This window comes from Neopsephotus bourkii, unplaced genomic scaffold, assembly GCF_033783945.1.
Source record: "Neopsephotus bourkii isolate Nb327-2 ecotype Australia unplaced genomic scaffold, CSIRO-AGI_Nbou_v1 NB_1574, whole genome shotgun sequence".
In the NCBI taxonomy this organism is placed as follows: Eukaryota; Metazoa; Chordata; class Aves; order Psittaciformes; family Psittacidae; genus Neopsephotus; species Neopsephotus bourkii.
Window position 1 is genome coordinate 2,139,601 of NW_026902050.1, and position 25,202 is coordinate 2,164,802.

At 42.1% G+C, this 25,202-nt stretch overlaps 2 protein-coding genes across 7 annotated transcripts in view; both read left to right on the plus strand.

Moving 5' to 3' along the window:
- Nucleotides 1-13,745, plus strand: part of ATP13A3 (ATPase 13A3) — a 61,851-nt gene extending 48,106 nt beyond the window's left edge. For 3 of the 4 annotated variants that reach the window (XM_061371428.1, XM_061371427.1, XM_061371429.1), the window contains 8 exons: nt 150-246; nt 1,144-1,216; nt 2,040-2,217; nt 2,999-3,186; nt 3,611-3,699; nt 3,897-3,977; nt 7,751-7,840; nt 9,341-13,745. In XM_061371428.1, coding sequence (XP_061227412.1) covers nt 150-246; nt 1,144-1,216; nt 2,040-2,217; nt 2,999-3,186; nt 3,611-3,699; nt 3,897-3,977; nt 7,751-7,840; nt 9,341-9,538 — 994 coding nt within the window. In that variant the 3' untranslated portion in view covers nt 9,539-13,745. The remainder of the gene's footprint in view (nt 1-149; nt 247-1,143; nt 1,217-2,039; nt 2,218-2,998; nt 3,187-3,610; nt 3,700-3,896; nt 3,978-7,750; nt 7,841-9,340) is intronic. The other variant, XM_061371430.1, reaches the window with a different exon arrangement.
- On the plus strand, nt 11,647-20,610 carry GP5 (glycoprotein V platelet). 3 transcript variants are annotated; one of them, XM_061371485.1, is made up of 3 exons: nt 11,647-11,784; nt 14,326-14,496; nt 17,563-20,610. In XM_061371485.1, the coding sequence occupies exon 3, from the start codon at nt 17,589-17,591 to the stop codon at nt 19,500-19,502; it is 1,914 nt and encodes a 637-aa protein (XP_061227469.1). In that variant the 5' UTR covers nt 11,647-11,784; nt 14,326-14,496; nt 17,563-17,588; the 3' UTR covers nt 19,503-20,610. The 3 variants fall into 3 exon arrangements, with proteins under 3 accessions (XP_061227469.1, XP_061227468.1, XP_061227470.1); XM_061371484.1 differs by lacking the exon at nt 14,326-14,496 and having other exon boundaries at nt 11,657-11,784; XM_061371486.1 differs by lacking the exons at nt 11,647-11,784; nt 14,326-14,496 and adding an exon at nt 14,524-15,006.
- Nucleotides 20,611-25,202: the final 4,592 nt, after the last annotated feature.

Below are 25,202 nucleotides of genomic sequence, written 5' to 3' on the forward strand. Positions count from 1 at the left end.
TCTGACCCCTTTTTCTCTGTATGTCTTCAACCTAATGTCCCTCAAAAGGGTTTGCTGGCATGTTCAAGTGCAGCTAACGTTTTGCTAAGTACAATATAACTGCTTGCACAGAAAACTTACTAGTTATATGATTGCATTTGTTTTGACAGGGAAGGCCGTGCTGCTTTAATAACTTCCTTCTGTGTATTTAAGTTCATGGCATTATACAGCATCATCCAGTACATCAGTGTTACTCTGCTATATTCTGTAAGTATTCTGTAAATGCTTAAGCAGTGTCAACCTAATCCAGAGATTTAAAAATTGGTAGATAATTCCTATAAATTTTTGCAAGTCTCTTTTTGAGTACACAACACCAGCATTCTTAAAAACTGTCTTTGGACTAAAGGTATTGTTTGTTTTTTTTTGTCTTGTTTCATGTTAATGGTATGAAAAACGTGGTAGTGTCTGTTTTTAAAAAGACAGTAACTAATGCCTGTGTATAGAAAGTTGCTCCAGTGGGAAGACCAAATAAGCATATAAATTGAACAAAAGTAATATTTTTCGATTATTTAAAAACTCTCAGCATTTTTAAACAGCCTAACTATTTAAAGGGCAACTCATTCCTTTTATGTAAGGATTGAAAGATAGCAGCTTGCAGGTACTGGGGAGGGGAGCAATGTAGAGTGTTTCCTGTTAACATGATTGGATTCACAATATGGCACGTGTTAGAAATCCTGGATTTTAATTTGCATTCTGAGTAAGTTAAACGTGTAAAGCATTAAAGGACCTTTGAAGGGGAAATTTTGACAACTGTATGACTACATCCAAAGTTTATGGTGTTTTGAGAATTGTGGGCCTAAGCTATTACTTTATTGGTATTTAAGATTCAGCAATACAAGCTTGATTACAAATTTCGATTACAAATTTCAATTTCAAATAGCTTGCACATTTTAAAACTGAATTTTTCTCCTGCCTTGATACTTCAGCAATTGATATGTGAATTGTGGAGGACTTAAGACTCCTACAGAAAAAAGAAACCAGTTTGACAAGGCACTGTCTTGTCAGGAGGGGGAAATCTAAAGAATTAATGCTGTAGGAGTGTCACTATAAGATATGTCCTGGTGTGAAGAAATTACCAATGTTTCAGTTGTGATTTCTGTCTAGATCCTGAGCAATTTGGGAGATTTCCAGTTTCTCTTCATTGATTTGGCAATCATTTTGGTGGTTGTCTTCACAAGTAAGTATTGTGCTGTACTTCTGGCTTCTATAAAACAGATTTTGCTCGGTCGGTTTTTTTTATTTTTCTTTTGATTACATATTGTTTGAAGTAAGCACCATGATGTACAATGTAGATGTTACAACTACTACAGTATATGCATTAAAAACCCAAACCACTGTGTACCAAGTTAGGTTCATCTGGAGTTTGTGAAATGTCCTCATACAAAAAGCAGGTTGTGTGCATGATCTTTGAAAAGTAATTGTTCACGGTACAGGAAGTCATAAATCTCTACTGACATGAGGAAACTGGGTTTGGAATCAAAACAGAAGTTGTTACAATATAATATTTCTCAAATGCTTTGATTTTCTTGCATTTTTGGTTGTAATTCTGCATATAAAATGCTGTACTCCAAGCTATTATCTAGTGAAGTATTTGATTCCACATAGGAACCTAGCATTCAGTTTACTGGCTAATGGTAGAATACCATTTTCCAGTTTAATAGAAAATGCTTCTTTGAATGGCAAACCAAAACTGACGAGCTGTAAATCCTTGTGCAAGACAAAGGGAATTTGGCCAGACACTACTAATTCCTTAGGTCTCATGGCTTCTTTTATTGTCCCCTGCTGTCCTGTGTTGCTGGGGGTAACCAGCCTGTAGAAGGCACTGTGGCGTTATTCTAGAGCAGTATAATCTTTTCAAGGTGGTTTCACGCTTGCAGTTCTGGACTGATTTTTAAAGTGATGTCGTGAGCAAACCATTCTAATTGAACAGAATGTGAACAGAGTGACCTTTGAAAACCGTAATGATGGAATATGTAATTTGGTTTTTGTTCTCTTTGCAGTGAGTCTAAACCCTGCTTGGAAGGAGCTTGTTGCTCGAAGGCCTCCATCAGGTCTTATCTCAGGTCCACTTCTGTGTTCTGTTTTGTCTCAGATCATCATCTGCTTTGCTTTCCAAGTCTTCGGGTTTTTTTGGGTCAAACAGCAGTCCTGGTATAAGCCTTGGAGTGCAGAATTTGAGTAAGTATTTCAGTGGTTCCATGCAGAATACAGTAATGATGGAAAAGCTATAAGTAATAATAACTCTCTTTATTGACCCTCTTTGTTTACTTGAGATGTAAACCTGTATGGCAGGTAGTCTACTAAAGCTTTTATGAAAAGCATACCAATACATAGGAGTTACCGAATTGCTGAAATGCAAAACTGGGTCAGAGCCAGCCTGCAGGGTCTGAAGACTCCTCAGCTTTGTGACAGTTGAGATTAAAATTGTAAATTAATGGTTCAGACCTATTTTTAACCCTTCTGTTGTGAATGCTCCATCCCTGGCAGTGTTCAAGGCCAGGTTGGATAGAGTCTTGAGTGACATAGTTTAGTGTGAGGTGTCCCTGGCCATGGCAGGGGGGTTGGAAGTAGATGATCTTAAGGTCCTTTCCATCCCTAACTATTCTATGATTTTCCTGTTAGAGTTACAGTAAATCAAATTGATATTTCAGAAAACCAGAGACATGTTTCAACCTTGTTTTAGATTGCAGTATTTTCTTATTTGTCTGCAAAGTGTATCTACAGTGATAGTTTCTAAAGAGTTCATGTAGTAAACTTAAAACCTGTAAGCAGAAAAAAACTCAGAAGTTCAGAATTCACAAGAATTGCTACCTCCTTGCCATAGTTTTGAGTTACTTCTTACTGTAATAGATTTTCAAGGACAAGCCTTTTTACTACTGTAGCAGTTTGTTCTGTCATTGTCTGGTTTGCATCTTCTCCATAACACAGTGATAATTATTGGGGGTTTTTTATGTTGTAGTGAATGTAATGTACTGGATGCCACAAACACCAGCTCTGCACACCATGGGAATGAGACTCTTCAAGATGAACATTACATTAAAAATTACGAAAACACAACTTTGTTTTTTATATCCAGCTTTCAGTACCTCATAGTGGCAATTGTCTTTTCTAAAGGAAAGCCCTTTAGACAACCATGCTACAAAAATTGTAAGTCCTTTCTTATTGTATACAGTTCCAAGTGAAACTCCAAGTGACTATTCACGTGTTTATCCATGGCTTGCTTACAATTGTCTTGTGCCACTTCAGCAATAACAATGTTGCTGGAGGAACACACTACAACTATCCTCTGATAATCAGATAAAAATAGGGAAGTATTAAACTGTATGAAGAAATTTATGGTAACAGTTGCTCTGTTTGTAGAAGTGTATGTGTATATATGTTTCAGCGTCACAAGTGAGCCAGTGAGAAACTTGAGTCTGGCCTTCTGTCTCTTTGTGGCTATCAGCACAACTTGTATTGCCAAAATCCACCAGGAAAGGGTTTAGAGGGAGTAATGAACCCATGATACGTGGGAAAACTGTCCAAAACTCTGTGCAATGATCTGATAAAAATATTTTTTCTTGTTTTACAGTTCTGTTTGTTACATCTGTGATAGTTCTTTATGTCTTCATATTTTTCATCATGTTGCATCCTGTTGAATCTATTGACGCATTTCTTGAGGTAAGATTCACCAGTTACAGCCTGTGTCTTTACTTCCTAGGATAGCTGATTGGCTGCCTTTTGGGAAAGCTTGAACCATTTTAGAGCTTTAACATAGCATCTCTGGGAGGGGGAAGTGAGAATTTAATGACTCTGAGCCTGCTTGGAATATGTGTTTGTTTCATATGTTGCTAACCTCTGGCAACTTTTTCACACAGCTCGTGTGTGTGCCATATGAGTGGCGCCTAAGAATTCTCATCATTGTTATTCTCAATGCAGTTGTATCCGTGCTGGTGGAGGTAAGAAATCAAATGTAAAAAATGCTTAAGTGAGCTTTTTGCTAGGGTAGGTGTTTGTCTTTTGTTCAGAAGGTCTCTCTTCACAGTGTAAGTTGCCACTGTTCTTGTTAAATTTGTATTCCTAAAAATGTCCTTTTAGGCTAAACTTAGAGTGTCAGAGTTTTCTATGTTAAAAGCATAATTTTAAAACCTTTTTAATTAAAAAAAAAAAAGGCAGGAGGAGGGTAGAGAAGTGAAAGGGCTTCTAAATTATTTTAACTGTTTTATGGGACAGTACTCTCCATATTGATTTCCTAAGTTAATTCAGTTCAAAATAAATTAACAGAGTAGAGAACTATATAAAATCATTAGGCGAGCACATCTTTATTGAGTTGATTCATGTGCATAGCTTATTGTTCAGAATAATGCAGGCCTATATAACTTGCTCATTTAATCTGATGCAAGTCCAGAAGTAAAGATGTTCATTCAGATGTGCTTTTTCCATCCCTGAGCTTGACCAACGTCAGTCACTCTGGATATTGACCTCTTCTGCTGTAATTCCAGAGTTAATGTGTGCAGAAGCATGCCCTACCTTTCCTCCAGTTATACCTATGTTGTTTCCAAGAGTTGAAGTTTACCAAATACATCTTCCAGGAAGAGTCTGGATTCAAAGTCAGTCATTTATTCCTGTGGTTAGTTCTTCTTGTTAAATTGATGCCTTATTTCCAACTTGAATACATTTGGGTTTTGGTTGCAGCCATTAGTCACTTTTTTTCCTACAAGATGAAAAAACCTTTCAACATTATCTAGCACTTGCACGCTGCAGTTATCTGTTTTTACTGTACAATGTTTTTGTCAGCTTCTAGTCAGTATTTCCATTACTATGTGAGGGATTGCTATCAAGGTAACCAGCATCATGTTTGCTTGGATCATGCCAGTTTGGCCTTTGAAGATTGCTGTAGTATTACTGTTCTTTCCAATTGACTATTTTTTCCCCTGTTATTCATGACTTAGTAAAAATTAATCAGAGTTTTTTTGCATAATTTGATTGAAAAGTCTTTGTGTTCAAAATGTGTTCCAAATGGAATCTGCAATATGTGCTATTATGTCACTCCCTATTGGAACATGTATTCAAGTGGTTCACATGATAGGTGGTGACTTGTCTTTTCCAAAATACGGCGGTAGCTACTAATTATTTTGGCCTTTGCCTTGTGGTTAACAAGTTTATCCTCTCCTAAAGATTCTGTCTTACATTGTCCTATATTTACTCTTAACCTTGCTTGTGGTGTTTTCCTTTATGCCTTTTAATTCTTCCATGGTTTTGTACTACTAAACTCTTAATAGTTTGGGGGGTTTTGCCTCCTTTTTTATTTGTTAAGTTAAATTTTATGTATATTGCTGTCTTTACTACTGAAACAAAACGGGCATTCTGAAGTTGCAGAACAATGGCTTTTTTTGTCTTCTGATTAATTTAAACATTTCATTACCATCTCTGGGTTATCAGCTTTTTTGAAATACTAATATTATTCCTTGGAATTGAGCTTTGTGTTGATACATGAAGTCTAAATAGGTGCTGGTTACAATTTTCAGTCCTGTGATAAACGTCACTTGGAAAAAGAAACTTACCTTCTGCTGAAGAATTACTTTGTTCCTGCAGGTGATCTTTCTAACTTTTATGCAAGCTGGTGATATTTCTCTTGTGGATGTGTGAGGGCTCCAGTAGACAGTCTGTACAGTGTCAGTCCATGCATCAGCATGTGTCTCTTGCAGACAAATGGTTTTTCTCTGACTTAAAAGTTCACTCCTGCGCCTTGTTGGTGGCCACACCAATCCGTAAAGTTGTGAAATTCTACTAAACATAACCTAAGCAATATGATTGCTGTACAATGTTTGCTCTCACCCAGTATTTCAAGCCCCACCCCACTCTTTTTCCTGGGCTGGATTGATTTATCATCTTTTGACACTTTAATCACTTAACTGTCATTGCCAAAACTGGTAGGATGATTTGTTGCATTCCTTTCAGACTGACTTACCTATTTATCTTGTTGTGCATACTTTAGCAGTGGAATAGAAGTATCTATACAATTCAGTTTTCTTGACATTAATTCTTTGGGATGTTCTGCATTGACTTGCAACCTATTTCTTCCGCTTCCACTATTAGTTGAATACTTTGTTAAGACAGATGTCTCACAGCAAATGACCAACAGAAGCATTGTCTTGTGATCCTTAAATCCCAAACTTTGTTTTATGATACACACTTCACCTTCCGTAACTTCAGCCTGCTTTTGTTCCCTTTGGATTGTGTCGAACTCCAGCAGTACTATTCTAGGCTCCCTGAAGCTTTTTCAGGTAGTGCCAGCTCATTGGGTCCAGTGTGTTGTATAGAAATCCCAGGCTATTTCATTCCTTCATTTCCAGTCCAGCTCATTGCCTTTCTGTCCTTGTGTGTCTGGCTGGATTTTCTGCTCACTACACTTCACACTACAGAGTTTCTGGGTGTGAGTTACTGAGGAACAGTTACAGTTCGTACTCTGAGTATCTAGGAAAAGCTGCTGGTGGCATCTCCTTACTTCTTTTAACAAGGTAATCTGTGTGTATATCACCTACAGTTTGTTCTGCTGTGACTAATCCCTCAGTAATTGCATCTTTAAGAGTCTTACAATGATGAGATAAATAAGCGATTTGGTTTATCATCTTTTGTCACACTTGCCAATTTGAACGTTTTTTGTCACGCTGTGATCCTGTGTAGTTTCTTCATGGCTTCTGCAACAGGAATGGTTTCTGACTGGCTGCCCCAGGCATGTTTTCTGAAATGCTCTGTAAAGCTTTTGCTTCCATGTGGGTCCCATACTAGGTTCACAAAGCATGCATATTCTTTCTACCAGATGATAGGAATATATTGCACAACAAAGGCAGATCCTAGCAGATGTTTCTTTTCACCTCCTTACAGCCTGGGACAGGCTGGCTTCAAAAACGAACATCTAGTAATCTGAAGATTGGTTGGCAGATGGTTTATAAAAGCGCTATAAAATTCTGGTATATTATAAAATCGTAAGCATTATAAAATCTATTATAAAAGTCTGGCTAATTAGCTCTTCTTTCTCAATGGCAGGGGTTAGTCAGAAGTTAAAAGTGGAATCTGTCCAAAGATCAGAGTTGTAGGCTCAAGGCCATGGAAGATGCAGGTTCACACCTCTGTTGCCGGATTTGTCAAGGCTCTCAAGTCCTCCTGCACAGCAGTATGAGAGTAACCAGATGTACCGAACATACTGTTCAACTTCTGCCCGTACTAATATCTGAAATGGCTCCTGCAGAGTTCCTTCAGACTTCCTGCTGGTGGCCTTGCATTGCTACCCCACTAAAGCTTTTCTGGGAATGTGACTGGTTTAAAACAAACTATGAACAAAGCATAGCTCCAGCATGAAATCCGCTATAATATTAAAGATGGTTTGAGGGGAAAGTGCTTTAAGCACTGATGTTTTCAGTACTTCATAGTTTCTTTTAGAGTGTTGAAACACCTTAAGAATTTGTATTTATGATTTTACCCATATTGAGGGTGCGGCTGTGGTCAGTGTTGCAGTTGATTTAAAGTACGTGTTTGTATTCTTAAATCTCATGTGAGCACTTTAAGAATGAAAATGTTAATCACTTAAGTACTGCCAAGTAATGTAAACTCTCTGTTTTGGCACTCAGTTATGCCTAACACCATTTCAGGTTTTATTTGTAATGTGCATACTAACAACAAATGATCATTAGTTTCTTTAACTCTTCCTGCTCACTATAATGTCTCACAGAATGTCCTCCTTGATATGATCCTTTGGAAGGTTGTGTTCAATCGAGACAAACAAGGAGAATATCGCCTCACCATGGCCCAGCCTCCTCAGGTTGGAGACTAGTATTTTGCTGTCATCATTTGAGTGCATGCAGATTAATTCAGTGTTATCTTTTTATGATCTTTAAGTGTCTGTTGCCTTATCTTAAGCTACTTAAATCAGATTTCTGTTACTAGAATATTAAAAGAGAAAGGCTTCTGGTTATATATTTTTCTCCTTGTTGACTATCAAACAAATTACCTCTATATAGAAGAGCTGTAAAACAAACCCAGAGGATTGCTTTTAAGACTTTTCTCACTATATCTTCATTTTGCACACTAGAAATTTTATTTGCTTTTTCACAAGTTTAGCATGCTAGGACTGGGAAAGGCTTGATGTGCTTGGAATCAGAATTGCTGATGCTGGCTCTAATCAAGTTCTTTATTATATTGATTTGGTTGGGAGTTTTAAATCATTGTCTGAGAGCCGTAACTTACAGCATGTATAAATGAAATTAAACAAAATGGTAAACGAAAGTATGCTACTAACTTCAGATGGTTTAGGAGGCCATTAGGAGACGTTCGGATTTAGCTCCTGGTTTTTCAGGTCACCAAAAATGTTGGTCATGATACATGAAGGAAATCTATGTGAATCCCATAAAAACTAGCTTTTTCTTTAGTTTCTTTAGGCTTACTACTTTCAGTTAGTTATACATCTGTTCTTGCTAGAATTACAATGGTTTATTTCTCAGCACTAATTTTTATTAAATGTATTCACTTCAGCTTACATTTGTCCTTTTGAGGCTGTTTAAGAACAAACTGCCTTGTGGTCACTGAAGAATGGAAGTTGTGCTTAAGGCTCATGTCTGGTTCAGTTCACCAACTGAAAGAAATTCAGAGCACGAAGAAAACCATAGAATATATCTTCATTTAAATGTCAGCTATGTAGGCTATAGGTGCTCTCAGAGATGTGAGAGGGATCCAATCCTGAGAGTCAGGAACGATGTTTCTCTTCTGCAGCTAGTTATATGCATGTAGGACTGGGAGAGGAAAAATAGGAAGGAAGACCTAAATTCAGTAATTTGTGTCTGTTTTGGTAACTGTTGATACCTGTAGGACTTAGGTTTCACAGTATCAGCGAGTTGAATTCTGCCACTTTTGGCTGGCTGCCTTCATTTAAACAATTCATTGCTTAAGAGTATTCTTAAACTCTGGGAATTTGAATTCTTTTTCTAGACCAGGCTTTTATTCTTCAACAGTAACATCATTTAACTCTGCCTGTTATACCCTTGTTTACGGAAACTATTATAAAATATGCATAAAAGCTGTTGGTGACCTTCAGTGTTGCAATAATGCAGAATACTTGGATTTTCTTAATATTTTTTAAATGTCATTGCCATCATAGTGTAGAAATAATGACACAACAGAAGAGTTTCTGTACTATACATTCTAGAACCAATATGACAAAATAGTAAATTAGAAACTAAAATAATAGGTGGTCCAGCGTTTTAGTGTGTTCTTAGTTATTTTTTTCTTATGGTAATCCAACTTTCAAATGTGTTCACTTCTGCAGGAGGCTGTGGATCGCTGTGGAGTCTCTTTCCTTTCTTCCCTGTTCGGTTGCAGAGAGAAGACACCAAAAGCCAAGTATATGCATCTAGCTCAGGAACTGCTGGTTGATCCAGAATGGCCACCAAAACCCAGAACAACAACAGAAGCAAAAGCACCATCCCAAGAAAATGGTTCATATCAAATCATCACTGTAACATAACAGTGGATCTTGGTGGCATGTGTCTTTAGTAGTATTCGTAAGAATGTAATTTTAAGGCTTTATTTGAAATTGCAGTATACTAAATGTCAAATTCTAATGCAGATATGTCCAACTGTTTTGTCTCCCTGAATACAAAGTTCAGAGCCAGACATGTTATGGCTATACATTTTAAAAATGTAGGTTTCCTTAGGCAGAACAAAAATGATTGTTTCCTTCTACCTTCTTTCGAATTTCATTATTCTTAAATGAGTCGTATTTGAAGGTTTAAACTGCAGGGCAGTGAAAACAGGTTCATTATATTTGCCTGGAGCATCTTAACCATTGTGCTAACCTGCTTACCAGGGCACGTGTTTATGTAAACCCTATGGTGCAATGACATCAGTGTACTAGAGGCACATAATAGTCTTACCATGCTTTTATTTTTCCTTTTTTCATGCTCAGCTGTTGAAAAGTTTTGTGCCTCAGAATGGTTCTGAAGTTTCGGTGTGTGTACCATGAATTTGTCCCACTATTAAGGACTGTTTCCAGGTGTAATGTTTGGGTTTTAAATTTAATTCTTTAATCTGCCACAGCAGGAATTGGGAATGCTATAGAGACATGCTCTGTCCTTAAGAAGAAAGCACATTGCTTTCAAGTGGGTTCTTGGCTTCTTTTGTTGCTAACCCCAAGGAAGGGCTTAAGTGGCCTCCAGAGGAGGAGGCATTTGGCTACACTCTAAAGTTTTTGGAGAAGGAAGGCTGGAGAATCTAAACACTTTCTTCTGTGTCATGTTTTATTACATTTAGCTATGCATTTCTTCACACACCTTGTTTTTTCCAGCAGAAGGATTCAATTATCCCTTTGTGTCCATGTTTTATTTGTAAATCTTAAGACAATTTTCCTATATACCTTGAAGTAGTAAGGCCAGAGTTACTGCTGCAAGGGAAATGGGGGTGGGAGGGAAGAATATTTTCACATGCCCATGCTTTGGGATTTGTGCATGTTAAGAACATACGCATTTCAAAGAGACTGCCAGTGTCTTAAGCACTATATGTAGCTGTATGAAACACAACTAAGTGAAAATAGACGAGCTAAAATCTGTCTTGCTGCAGAACTATAAGGCTTATGTGTATTTTATTTATTAAAAAAAAGAAAAGAAAAGAAAAAAAGAAAACCTTGCATCACCAGTAATGCTGCTTAAGCACTAGGGGTAGCGATACATTGTTTCGCCATTAGGCGGTGTCAAATACAAGACCACTAGAAAAACAGGTCTGCAAAAACGTAGAAGCAGGCATCATCTTCATGTGCAGAGTTTAAAACTTCTTTTGTATTTTTTTTTGAGACCATAAATTACTTCTGTGCAAACCATCTTCAACTTGTTAAACTGACTTAGAAAAGTCGGTTTTGGTGTCTTTAGGAAGATGACAAAATAAGGACTCTTGATCAGTCTGTTTTGACCAGATGCAACTGACTGGTTCAGACACCTCCAAGCTTTGGGAGGGATCTGGAGAAGTCACAGTTCTCTAGAGAACCTTCAGAGAAGCAAGTTGGGTCCTTTAGAGGAGTTGTGGAAGGAGGGCCCCAAACTCCCTCCCTGGCTGGGATCATTTTGAAGTGTGTGTATTCTGATGATGGAATTCGAGGTTGGGTGGTATTCACTGTTTGTTCTATGAGCTTTGGTTTCTTTTGTTGATTGGGATTTGTTTTTGTTTTAATTCCTGTGGAGACAACTCTATCCCTGCATTGTTTTAATATGGGGAAATTTTCAGGTCAGACCGAATTCCCTTGTGGTGTTCTGTAAGTCAGTATGCACAGTGTCCCCCGTTGCTGAGGTTATGGGTTCTGCAGCATTTACTGTGCCAATGAGGAATTTAAAAGTCGTGCTAAATGGTTTGGAAGACTTTTTCCTAGAACTTAAGTTATTAGCACTTGCTCCTCATAAACAGTATGCATATGGTGTCCTATCCTCCGGTCCAGCTGTCATCTCTCTTCCTGATTGCTTTTTTTATTGTTGTTTGTTTTTAAGGGGTGGAGCAGGAGGAAGGGGGAGGTGGTTTTCTTAGCATTCATTCAACAGAGCAGTGTAAAAGTCCTGGCTTCTTAAGGCCGTAAACGTAGAACAACATCAGCTTTTAAGGAGTCTGCAACTGTGGACTTGGATAAATTTATTAATCATGAACTTCATTCAGTTGGCTGATTTCTGTCAGTGTTGATTTTACAAAATCTTTGTAGCATGGAATAATTGATGAAGAATAATTCTTAGCTGCGTAAGTAGTATTCAAATTTAAAAAAAACACCACAATATTTCAGTTGAAAAATGTTGTGAAGCTATGCATCTTGGACCTGGGAGCTGTGACTTACGCTTAAATGCTTTTGCTTTCCATGTCATTGACCATTATAGCTTGACTGTTCCATAAGAAGCGAAAGAAAATACTTGTGTCTTTCCCTTTTAAATACTTTTGCTTAATTCTTTCTCTAAACTGATAATTTCTCTTGGCGTATTTGGTTCCTGAAGCTAGACTTTCAACCTGATTCTGATTAATTAGACTTATCTAGAAAGTAAGGAGGAAACAGCTTTTTAGGGTAGGCTTGACTTCGGAGAGCATTTTAGGGAACTCAGTTGCCAAGTGTCTCCACTTGATTGAGTGACTCATGGGTCATGAGCCTATTAAACTTGAATATTTTGCAAATGGGAGCTGGTGTCCTCAAGGTATGCGTTCAGAGTTGGTAAATGTTCTTGAGGTTGCATGCTTGAGCTCTGACCTATTTGCTTCTGACGCTTAGTCAAGAATAACAAATCAGCTTTTCTAAGAATCCTTTTTGCTGTTGCAAGTTCAGCCACAAAATAAGCTTTTGCATCTTCTGCAGTTATTGGGATTTATGCCTTCCTGCCCAAGAGCTGAGTTTAGCCACCTATAATTTTTCTCATCTTGAGCAGTTTAGTTTTTCTGGTTTTCAGAAATGCAGCAAACTATGTCTGCACTAGTGTATTCAGTTTCTGCTTTGAAGTAAAATGAAATTCAGTTTCTAGTGAAAAGAATCTCTTCTAATGTTCACCTTGGAAGTCTAAATTCAGGTGAACAGACTGATTTAGTGAGCTCCACTAGATACTTATTAGACATTTTCTTTCTGCTGTATATTTTGGCCTTACATTGAGGAGTTTGATTTATTATTAAATTATTTGTGTATGCAGACTTTAATCTGTACGTATTTTCCTTTGATGTATTAGGATTTGTAAATATTACTGATTTTTAAATATTATTTATGCACATACCTAAAGGACTGGTCTATCCAGAAAAGCAATTGCTAAATAATAAATGTTACTTTTTAGAAATAAATTGCAAGATCATTAAATTGTATATCCCTCAGGGTTATTTTTAAAGGTTTTTTCCTCTTCCCTTCAGATTCGATTAGCAGAAACTGTAGTTTCATGTACTATAGAACAAAATCTACTGTAAAAACGACAAAAACATGCTGCGAGTAATGTTTGAGTAGAAGCAGCTAAAACACCCACAGCACTGACTGTCCATATTCATTGTCAGTTCAATTGGAAACTCTTACTGTTGCACTTTTTGAGAGTCGTTGGATTTTTAATTCTATTTATTTTTGTCTTCATGAAGGTTGTGCTGAACAGTCATCACAAATTGGGTAAATAATCCTGTACTGTATATGTATATACAGTATAATATTAAGCAGATGTGGAGTCCTTTTTATGCTGCAATTTTTTAATGCTTATGTTGGGCATCGCAAAATGAGAGAGCTAAAGTTCTGTAGGATTTCTCCCATGGAATTCTGACTTGTAAACTTAGGGGTTTGTATGTGTAAGGGAAAGCTGTGGGGTTTTGACAGTTTTTAGAGTCCTGAATATGTTGATTTTATACAGTAAAGCTTCAGGTTTTTAAAACTATTTTCAACAAATTGCAACTTGTTTGATAATTATGTGAACCAGAAACTACTCAGTTTGTCATGAATTCCTCAAGCCTAACACAGATTAAAAGGTTCATCATTACAGCACTCTCTAGAAGCTCAGCTTCCTTTTTATTTTTAGATCTGAAATGATACTACATCTTTGTATTTAAAATATGTATTGCTGCTCTAGAATGGTACCCTGTTGTCAAGAGGCATACATAATTAACTGTACAATAGAATTGTAAATAGACTTGTAAATCATTTTTGTGACTGAAGCTCTTTGAAAATAAAATTAAAATGAACAGATATTTTAACTCTTCTCATTAGTTTCATGAAATGGTTTTTAATTATTCTTCATACAATTAGATCAAAAGCTTGCTGAAGAATACAGACTTATTCCCTGATGTCATGAGTATCTTGTTCAGTGCCTGTATAATTTTGAAGACTGGGTGGAGAAGTATGCATGCTGTTTGTTAGCAGTGGTACAGTAGCACTGCAGTTCTGCAGTAGGATAATACTGACCGTAGTTTTACCTGCTGGCTCATGAGAGCCATTTCAAAGCCAGACCTTGTACATGTGATAGCAGCTTGTTTCCGCTTCCTGTTATCCACATGTTCCTTCTGCTCTTTGACATATGGCAGGCGTTATCTTGAAAAGACTAGGGCAAACGTTCCTGGTTGTGAGCTGTCACTTTGCCGCAGTCGCCTCAGAGAATCACACAGAAGTGAAGACACCTTTTCCATCCTGTGGCTCACCCACCATTTAAATGCTCATTGGCAGAGCACGTGATTTTAAATTTGAAGATAAGATACTTATAATACCTGGTTACTTAACTAGAAAAACTAAATCTTTCCATTTCAAGCTAATATTTTGGTAACTTAAAGCTTTTTTCTCTTCAGAATCTTTCTGGATTTAGGCTTTGTTGGCCAGAAGACTTGGAGGAAAAACAGAAGCCAAATAGGCCAACCCTGGATTGCTTAGCCAAAGCATTAAATAAAAAACTCCATTCTTTACTCAAATTGCTTTGACTCCAGTCCTGCAAGAAAGTAAGTCAGAGCAGCCTGTTTAAAGTGAACAGCTTGGCTGTTTAAAGTGAGTGCGTCCACTCCTTCAGAACATAATGTGTGGCAGACCACAGTGAATCTGTGTAACAAATTTGTAATTTCTGATGATAATTCATATTGAAATGTATACTTCTGACTTCACCCAGATTTGCACTGGGTTGGCTTAAGCACATGCCTCCAGTATTGCTGTCAACGAAGCTGCAAGTGTTTTCTGTGCTGTTGCATGTGTGACCTCAAACTTTCTCCTGTTCTGTCAGTGGTCTCAAAACCTAATTTTGGAGTTGCATACAACCTGTGGAAGCTGGCTGCTTACACAACTAAATATAGGCAAAATCTGCTCTGAAGCTTAAAATACCCTGTGGCCTTTCACAGTAGTTATGCAAATAGGGGTGAAAGTGTTATCTGGAGGATGCGTTTTGCTGTTTTACTTCCCATTGAAAGTGCAGAATCATGGTGAAGCCCGATTGCCTGCTATGCTCCTAGTAAGTTCATCTGAAAGGCAGATAAGTTTATAAGGTACAATTTAAAATTCCTTTTTCATGCTCAGATGAGTTTAGAAACTTGCAAGAAATTAAAAAAAAGTACCATGGTAAATTATATGTGTGCTCAGTATTCTATGAAATGAAGTTCAAAACTGATCTGTCACTTTTGATATAGCAACACTATTGATGCATTGCTTCTGGCATCCTTTTTTAGTCTTGAGAAATATTAAGGGGGTGGTAGAAAGGGGAAGAGGCTTTACATTAGGACATGGTAAATGACCAGCCAGGCTGGTGTCCTTTCTGGAATGTCAGGTGTCTCACAGAAGGGTTTGAGGAGATGATGCATAGGAATGTATAATTATTATATGGATCTTACTGTGACTTCTGTTATAGAAGTTTATATATTTCTTTTAAAAATACCATTAGCAGCTGTAGACGATTGAGATCCATAGGATTATCCAGTTCCTGTGCCAGTCGTGTGCTTGTGGTCTTAGTCTCTTGCAAGAATTTGTACCATTTTTGTTGTCTGTGAAAATGTCTTCAAGCACTTCTGAGTGTCTAACGTCTCGTTGCATACACTCTTTTGTTATAAGACCAGGGAAATGGACATCCCCAGTCTAGTCTAGGGTAAGTCTCTTATTTTACAGACTGTGGTCTGCACTCATGCCCTCTGAGGGACCTGCATTTACAGTCTTTAACATAACAATTTAGTTTGGGCTTTTTTACCCCTCTTGTTCTCTAGATCTTCTTTTCTCCATCTCACTGAATCTTGGAGTTCTGCAGTGGTCTTGGGTTGAGTTGGGGAAGGCTGAGATGCCAGTTAGGGTTTGAAAGGGAAAATTCATGGTGTGTTTCTGCTGCATGTGGAGGGTTGTGCCCATGCACCACCAGGAAGCAGTTCACCAGCTGCCTGCTCATCGTGCTGTGGGCTGAGGTGCCCATGTGGACAGGGATGTGCTCATCAGCATGCCAAGGTTGGGATAAGGGGGTTCAGGGACAGGATGGTTCTTGAGTTTTGAGGTGAAGGTTTATGAGAGATGGTTGGTTTTGGGGTGGGAGGTACTACTAGGAAGACAGGGTACTCTGTTTGACATGGAAAAGTCCTTTGGAAGGGTGAAATCTTACAGCCTGCTTTTGGTGACACAGTCTCATTCAGAAAGTTCCAGAAAGCCCAGTATGAGCTTGCTTTGCAGCACCATGTCACTGGTAGTTACCACTAGATGCCATGTCCTTAACTTCCCAAGGAAGGGATGCAGATTTTACCAATCTGCAGTACTCTGAACCTAACCAAGAATCTTTATTATGTTTAAGCTACTCCCTTTTGCTTTTCTTTTTTTTTTCCTTTTTAATGCAGCAGCTGGTTTTGATCTCTGGTTCTTGTCAGCAGTTCAGGCATGTAAGAAACTCTGCTATCTCAGTGGTAGAGTTTGTACCTGTGTCTGTTGATGTTGATGCTGTTGGGGGAGAGCTTCACCCTTTCCCCTGGAAAAAGGGTATGTTGGGATGGAGCCTCCTCTTCCCCAGTATTCTTAATGCTGAAGACTGACATGGCATCGGCTGTGCCAGCTGTGTCTGTAGAACTTGTGCAGCTATTCCTGCAGTCCCAGCTGTTGCTTCTCCTACTCATCAGCCAGGTGCTTGATTTCCAGGTTTTTGGTACACTTAGACTTGTTGATTTCACTAAGGAAGTATTTCTAAACTGTGGATTTCTGTTTGACATGCTCTGTTAAATATTAGCATTATAGCCAGGATTGCTTTCCTGTTCCTTTTTTTGTTTGGAAATCTATACAACTTCCCCACTTCATGGTGTTTCGTGCTCATCTACCTTTATTGCTACAGCTTTCCAACTTAACTTCATGGCACTTCTTTCCTCTCATTTCATTATATTTTTGATACCACTGATAACTTAGCATTGTGTTAAGCTGTTGAAATGAGACTCGTTGATTATTAGAGGCTCACTCCTGTCCTGTGCTCTGTTGAGTTCTTGTGTGTCATTTCAGACTATGTCAAAAATAGCCTGTTGCTTTTTGTGTGGTGTTGAGCTGTTCCAAGAAGCGAATATTTGCAAGTACTGGGAAATGATTTAACAGAACTTTGTGCTGGTTTGCTTTTAATATAGGCCGCTTAAAATATAGGACACCCTTTTACCTCCATTATCTATTTTTGCAGGCTAAACTTTATTTTTAAACCTCAGGTAACCTACAATAAAAAACAGTGGGTACAGGACCTTTTGGTAACTTTCTTTTTAAATACTTTCTGTGTGTAACTTAGAGTTGCTTTTCTGTTCAAATAAACACATGCCTTACGACTACTTAGGGATTCATCACGATTTTCGGATGAGTTTTTATACTTGACTAGTACAGATATAAACAAGGAACACTTGATTTACAAAAGAGTTTTATCTGTACTTCTCAGTGTAAGCTGACCACCTTTGAAATATTTACAGTCAACAGTAATAGAGATTTTGAAGTTTCCTTTCAAGCCAAGAGACATTTTGCACACATTTGCAGGTTTTATGATATATTCGTACAAGTGCTGCTAAGTTACTATCTATGATCAAATCCTGACTCTCTCTTGTCTCTTGTAACAGCTAATGTTTCTGGCACTTCAACAAAGATGTTGGTGTTCTGCTTGTCAGTGATGATCAAGCTTTTCTTCCAGTTGGATGCATCTATTTGTCCTCAGAAGTGCAACTGCTCTTCAAAAAACGCAGTTCATTGCTCTGGTCCGCACATCAAAGACCTGGAATCCTTAAATCTGCCTTGCAATATGACAGAAATTCACATAACGGGCACTAATGTAACATACTTGCAGGGTGTTTTTTCTAGGATGATGGAACTGCAGCATCTCATCTTGTCTTCAAACAACATCTCTCTGATTTCACCAGTGGCTTTTAAAGGCCTGAGAAGGCTAAAAGCCCTCAAACTGCTAGAGAATAAGCTGGTCGAACTTCCCGCAGAAGTGTTTGATGACATGGTACAGCTTCAGCAATTGATCATTGAAAATAACAGGTTGAAATCCATCGAAGAAAACCTGTTTGACAAACTAGCTAGTTTGGAGGAGCTTTACTTGAACAAAAACCAACTAACAGCACTTCCCAGTGGTGTGCTGAAGAAACTTGCCAAACTCAGAGTACTGAACTTGTCAAGAAATTATTTGGCAGCACTGCCTAGAAATATATTTAGTGCACTAACCAGGCTCGAGAAGCTGATGCTGTACTTTAACAGGCTGTCTTCAATAGAGTCTGGTATGTTTGATAGCCTGAAGGAGCTGATGGAGCTCTTCCTGCATTCCAATAACATCCAATCCATTGCCCCTGATGCATTTTGTTGTCTTCATAAACTGAAAAGCCTAACACTTTCCAGGAACAAGCTTGAGGTTTTGCCCTCTGGGCTCTTTCTGCATTTGCATGACCTGTCTAAATTGACCTTGTACAGGAACCCACTGAAGTCTCTTCCGGAAGTATTGTTCGGAGAAATGAGGCATCTTGGTGGCCTGTGGCTGTATCACACAAAGCTCTCAACAATACCAGATTTTGTGTTCAGTAACTTGACAAATTTAGAGCTTCTTGTGCTGAGTTTTAATCCAGAGCTTAGTTTTCTTCCTAAGAATGTATTCAGTGGTCTGAATGAACTGCGGGGCCTTTCTCTGCATACAAATAATATTTCCAGTTTGCCAGAGGGCATCTTCCTGAGCCTTCAGAAACTGCAGAACATTTCTCTTTTTGATAAGAGGCTTGAGATTCTTCCTAGAAACCTCTTTCATAATCTCAAGCACCTTCAGAAAGTTTACCTGAATAGCACTAAGCTGCAATCTCTTCCTGGAGACTTCTTTACTGCTTTACCTGAGCTGCAAGAAGTCTTCCTTGACGACAACCCTTGGAGATGCGATTGCCAAATTCTTGGTTTCAGAGAGTGGCTCCTCAAGAGCATGGAGATAGTAAAAAATGTGCCATCTCTAATGTGTCAGAGCCCGCTGGCACTACTGAATATTTCTCTTGTGGCTCTAACAGCTGAGCACCTGAACTGCCCACCAACCACAGCTATTACATACCAGACGTCCAGCTCAGCTTATTCCCGGACTTTGACTTCTCTTGTGATAGAGCACTTAACATCTTGGAAGACTGCAGTGCCCGACATGGATACCAGACCACCCACATCAATTCCTCTTGCAACCCCAGGTTTCACCTACTCACGTCTTGAAGATGTTGGACAGCATAGGTTTCATTTGTCAGAAGTTCCAATCCAAACTTCACCCAGTGCCATTGTACAAACCAACAGTGTCAGAGGAACAGATTTAACTACTCTTGCCCGGTTGGATGAGATACCAGCCCGCAGAAGTGCTAAACCCTATTTTAATACCAGAGTTGCATATTGTCAGTTGTTCTTGTGCCTTTACAGTTTGATTTTAACCCTCCAGACTGTAACCATTGTGCTCAGTCTGTATGTGATGGGTAAAACCAGGCAACTCTTGCACTCCAGAAATACTCCTATTCAGCCTGTAGTTCTGATAAAATTTTTGAGAAGATGATAGAGAATACCAGCTGAAGAGAGGATTAGAAGCATCGTTTGGATGCATTTTGAGCATTTGGGCAGTTGACACTTCATTCACTTATGGATTACAAATCTTCATACAAAGAACCAAAAAGACCTTGTTTTTACAGCATAATGAAAACGTGCTTTTATTTAGCTTAGTGTTTGCTAAAAGTGGCTGTAAACACCATATATTGCTACAGCACTTGGTGTGTGAACCCAGAGGGAGAGTGAAAGAAGATCTGTGGTCACCTCTATGTGTGTACTACATGTTACCTGCATTGGACTGGAGCCCTGTCCCTGCCAGGCCCCGTTGCATGCTGTCATGCTCATGCTGCTCACATGGACATGGCATCAATGTAGGGAAATCCACATAAGAACACGGCTTTAACCATGCTTTAAAGGTTATCTGTAATACTCCAAAATGTTCCTTATACTACCTGCAATGTTTTGCCTATTGGGAAAGCAAAGGGGATTTTGGGGAAGAAATGCTGGAAAAGACCTTTTAAAAATACAGCTGGGGGCTGAATGGTATAGTGCAAGTGTCTTAGTTTTTGCTTTATGTCCTCAGACCCTTTCCGGGACACGGCAGAAGTAAGGGGTACCATTTAAAGCTAATAGCGCTTTCCGCTAGCTTAACTAGAGGAAGGTAAGTAAGGTGCTGGGCTAGGAAACAGAAACTTGATCTATTTTGTTTGTTTATAAACTTTGTAAAGTGACTTAGCTTGTACTTAAAAACTCTGATGTTGTACTTAAAAGCCTCTGGAAGTGGATCTGTGGCTCTTTGGGCAGGAGACACTATACTCCAGGAGTCCTTTTGTAGCCTTACAGACTTTCTGATTATTGAGGTCTTTCCTGGATGGCCTTGAAATGGCACATTACAAGCCTGGGGTAAAGGGAACCTGCATATGCTGCAGGTCTGTGGCTTGTTCCCTGTTGTGTGCTACTCTAGGCTGTGCATTGTTCTACAGACTGCTTTGTTTCAGGGTGCGCTGCTACTGGACTTGAATTCCTCTTCTAAGCTGTGAAAGGAGACAGTATGCTTCTGTGGTGTTAAGTAACTGTTGTCTTGCTGGTGTGAGGTTTAATAAAATTTAGCAAACCTGGCTAAATGGAAGCTATCTCTAAAGAAAGAGAAATACAAGTCACTACAGCTGGAGCAAAGCAAACTGGGACTGGATTCATAAACACAACCTCCAGAATATTTACTGCAATATATTTAAGAGAGAAGCACAAACCCAACATGCAGCTTTCACGGGGATTGCATGCAAGTGCCCAAAAGGAGGCAGTTGTTACAAATTTAGGCTCTTGGTTGGACAACCGTAATGACCACTTAGTGTTGTGCCTGCTCCAGTGCTGTCGTGCTGGTGCCACGCAAGCATCTGCTCACAGCAGGCAGGAGATAAGTATAATCTGAGCTACTGAGGAAGTTGTTATGCAAACCTTGCTGGTCACTGTTTGCCTCGGTGAGACGCTTAAGAAGTGTGCTCATGGCTATGGGCCCTTGGATGCACGCTGTCTGGTTTCTAAGAAAGGCATCATTTTGGTTGTCATAGGGGTGTATGACCCCCTGATGTCCAGCCCCTGGAAGAGCAGTGGGATAGCAGCAGCTGCCATCCTGAACTCTCCTTTGGCCGCTCTAGCTCTGCAGTGAGGCCAGCTGGGTCTCTGCCCTTCTCCTTTGACTCCTGTTGCGCAGTCGCTGAGCTCTGGCACGTGGTGGCTCTGGCACACGGCTGCGTGCAGTTGAGTGCTCAGAGGAGGATGATTCGTCTCTACGTGCTGTCATCGGGCTTTCCCCGCACTTGAGCCAGACGAGGAAGTGAAGTCAGCAGACAACAAAAGGCTGGAGCAATAAGGGGTCTCTTACTAACTCTTCCTCTGAGGTGTCATGTTCTGAGCTGCCTCTGATTCACTGCTGCTTGTCCAGCAGAGCTCAGCCCTTCCTGCAAAACTCCTTGGCCTGGGAAATCCAAGGATGTGCTTGTTTATATCCCATCACCTGATCCGGAGAAAGGATGTCTTCCAGGTCAGCGTGACAGTGCCTGTGGTGGGCAGGGAGGCACCAGGGAGGCACCTTGGGAAAAGTGCAGCCCCTCTCTGAGCAGTGTTGCCTTGCAGCTGTCTCAAGGTTCCCATGGCTTGCCATCACCAGTGTATGGGCAAGGTTTTTGCCAGTCCCCGCAGCCCATACCTCCAAGATCTACTGCCCAACCTTCACCACCAGGCTGGACTTGGAGGGACAGTGGGCTGGAAAAGATTGCAGCTTTGTAATCCCTGGTCTGGGGCATCCCTGCTGTTGGAGAAAGGGTGGATGCTAAGCACATCTGCACTCAGTGGCTGAGGGGATTGGCTGCACACCCTTGGCTTCTGCATGGGATGAAGAGTCATGATTAACATGAGTCCAGGAGCTGCCTCTGGGGCCACATCCTAGTCGGTAGCGCTTAGGGTACGTCACTAATGCAGCCTAGCCAAGGGTCTTCATAACTTGCTCAGCTGCCTCAAACACTCGTTTCTGTGGCAGTTGTTCCTGCTTTAGGAAATCCTTGAGCAGTGGGAGCTCTAATCCTCCATGTCAGACCATGGGACTATGCTCCATGTTTCCAGCTTGATGTCACTGCAGGTGCCATTCTCCTTTGCTTGTTGGGACTTGAATGTACAGAGTCCCTGAAGAGCAGCATGGCAAGGAGGGAATTAACCACCGCTGTAAGTGCCCGCAACTTTCTGCCTGTTTCCCAGCTGCTGCAGGACCCTTCAAGGCCATCAGCACCTGTGTCCTGGGCTCATGCCCCTGCTGTGTCTCTGCCTGACCTTATGGAGATTGGGCCATGTCTCATCCAAGCTTCCAACCAGCACGTCTCGCCTGGGGATGCTGATGCAGCAGCCACAGTATCACAGCACGGCATTTCCAACGGATGACAGAATAGCTGGGAAGAGATGAAGCCAATGGCATGTACCCATGGGACAAGACTGGGCTTGTGAGTGTTTATAGGCTCTCACAGTGATCAGGAGGCCTGAAGCTCCTGCTTTGCCCCTGCTCCAGACAGAGATTGGAGGCATGGAGGTGTTCTGCCCCATTTTGTTAGCCAAAGTCTGGGTTCACATCCCCTTTCCTCCTGGGTGTCTATGGGTGGCTAAGCCTTGGCAACGGCTCTTGCTTGGTCCATGGTGAATGAGTCCCACTTCATTGCAGGGTATGGGGCTGCTGCTCCAGCAGCACCCCAAGACATGCAGCCACCAGGCCCAGCCCCTCTTGTGCAATCCCTGCTTCAGGACTGTTGTGTTTCTCTGGGAGTTGCCAGCTGTGATTTAGTGTCCCTCTAGATGAAAACAGCCCAGGGCAGGGAGCCAGCGATGGCTGGCAGTGGCTCCCTGTGCTGCTGTGCATTCCTCTGCCTGATTTTCCTGGGCACTTGGGAGCCATGGGGCCCCTTCCCCCTTGGGGTGTTAGGAGGGGGTCCCTGGAGCCCACCTGGCTGTCGGGGGTGGCTTTACAGAGGTGGAGAACTGTGTGAAGCTGATCCAGCAAACACACAGCACTGCATGAGCAGAGACAGCCCCCCACCATTGCCTCCTGCTCCAGCTGGTCCTTCCTCCCCCTCACAGCGCCCATCTGACAAGCTCTTTCCGCTTCGGATCATCTCTCCAGGCGGACTTGGCCACGGGCCCTGCATTCCTTCCAACCTAGCGCTGCCCTGAGCCTGCGCCAAGCCCGGCGTGCTCCTGCTATCGCTCGGGCCAGGGCCGAGCCTGGAGGACACGGTTCTGCTGGCCAGGCAAGCTCCGCTGCTGCTTGAGATCCTAAATGTCATTTTCCTCGAGCTCCAGGAGAGTTGTGGTGGGTCTTGGGCTGGTGCTTGGATATAGGCTATCCGTCCTGCCCATCCTGAAGGGTCCAGGATTGCTCCGCCTTCAAAAAAGCTCTTACCTTGCCCAGGGAAGGCAGGACATGTCCCCATCCCTTGAGGCAGATGGAGATGGGGCATCGTGTAGCTGTGAGCAGTGAGGGCCCCCTGGCTCTGCGTTCCTCAAACAGGGCGCTGAAAATGCTGTAAAGGCTTGGCCCTGCCCCTGTGGAGGAGCCCTCAGGTTTGGGCTCCTCAAAGGGTTAGGATGGACGTGTGGTGGGGAAGGGGCTGCTGCTGCTGCCTCTTGATGGGTGCTGTGGGCCCCAGCTGGCCCCTGAGGGTCTGAGTAATGCTCCTGCCTTCCCCCCTCAGCTGTGCATGAGCCTGTGTCCTGCTGCACCGCCCGGCCAGGAGGTGCTTCCCACACCAGAGCACTGCAGGGACCCCCTCCCTGGACCCCGGCCCAGCCGACACCCTGCTCCTCCCTTCAGCAGAGCAGGGCCTGGCCGGGTGCCCTGGGCCAGCCACTCGCTGTGAGCACCAGGGGCCACCAAGGGGGTTCCTCATGGGGTGGCAGGCGCTCTTGAAGCAGCGCAAAGCAATGGGGGGTCCAGCGCTGGGGGGCCTCGGGACCCCCAGTCCTTCCCAGGGGTGCTGGTTCTGCCGGGAGCTGGCTCGGGGAGCAGCAGCGGCCTGGGTGAGCGTGCTCAGCTGTCTGGCAGATGAGCGCTGCGGGCTCCCGGCCCGGCCCGGCCCAGCCCACAGGCTGCTAATTTTAGCGATTACATGAGTTTTTCCAAGCAGCCGCGAGTCTCCGGTGATTCAGAGCCGCCCGGCTTTGCTGCAGGGATGCGCTGCAGCTGCGCCAGCACGGATGGACCCCGGGCTGTCCTGCCCTGTGGGAGTGAGGCAGACCTCCACAATATGGGATGGTGCTGTTGGGGGCTCCTGAAACCTTCCCGTGGTGGCGTTTGGGAGATGAGCTCGGCATGGGGGAGCCTGTGCAATGGTCATAGGACAGACAGAGCCCTGGAGGGGCTGAGAACCCAGGCCTGTTAGTACAAGTGACTTGGAGAGCGTAGCCAGGCGTTGCCAGCTCCTGGCCCTGACAGCCTCCAGGAGCCCCAGGCAGGATTATGTCAAAGCACAAGGGGTAACTCTGGCTGGGACTGCTTTGCCACAGGATCTCCAGAGCTCCCGTGGGCTCAGCTGCACACGGAGAAATACCTGCGGGAAGTTCTGGGGGCTCTCCTGCTCTTCCATGGACAGAGGAGCAGCGTCAGAACACTGTGTGTGTGCAGGGCTGGGGACTCGGGGGAAGGAGCCACTCCCCAGCCCAGCCCTGACCGCAGGTTTTGCTGCTGGCCCAATCTCATTGGGGCACAGGGTCTGGTGGATGCCCACGCTTGGGCTCCACCATCCCCTTAGGGGTGCATGAACAGTGACTCCACATTGTCCTGAGCTCTGATTAGGAGAAAACTCCAGGAACGAACTTGCCAACAAAGTTTTGTGAGTCTCAGCTCAGACAGGGGGTCTGAGGGGCTCAGCATTCCCCTGGTTGGTGTGGCTGGAGGTGGGGAGAGTTCCCAGAGCACTGCTGGACCCTGGGCCTCCTGCAACACAAAGCTTGCTTTGCCCCATCCAGCACCGTGCAAACTCCCAGCTATGCGGAGCAGCCTCCCTCTCAGAACACTTATGTCACCCTCAATCACATCCACATGCTGTCTCGGGGAGCTGCCTCTTCCCTCCAGATGTGCAGAGCGTGTCTGTGCGGCTGTCCCAGGCTCTCACACCTCCTGCTTCCCTCCCCTGTGCATAGCCTGGGGCAAGCTCCTGTGTGCTCACCTCTG

Bases quoted from the DNA above. Each gene is read 5' to 3' on its own strand.
- GP5 (XM_061371485.1), top strand. From the start codon at position 17,589: ATGTTGGTGTTCTGCTTGTCAGTGATGATCAAGCTTTTCTTCCAGTTG.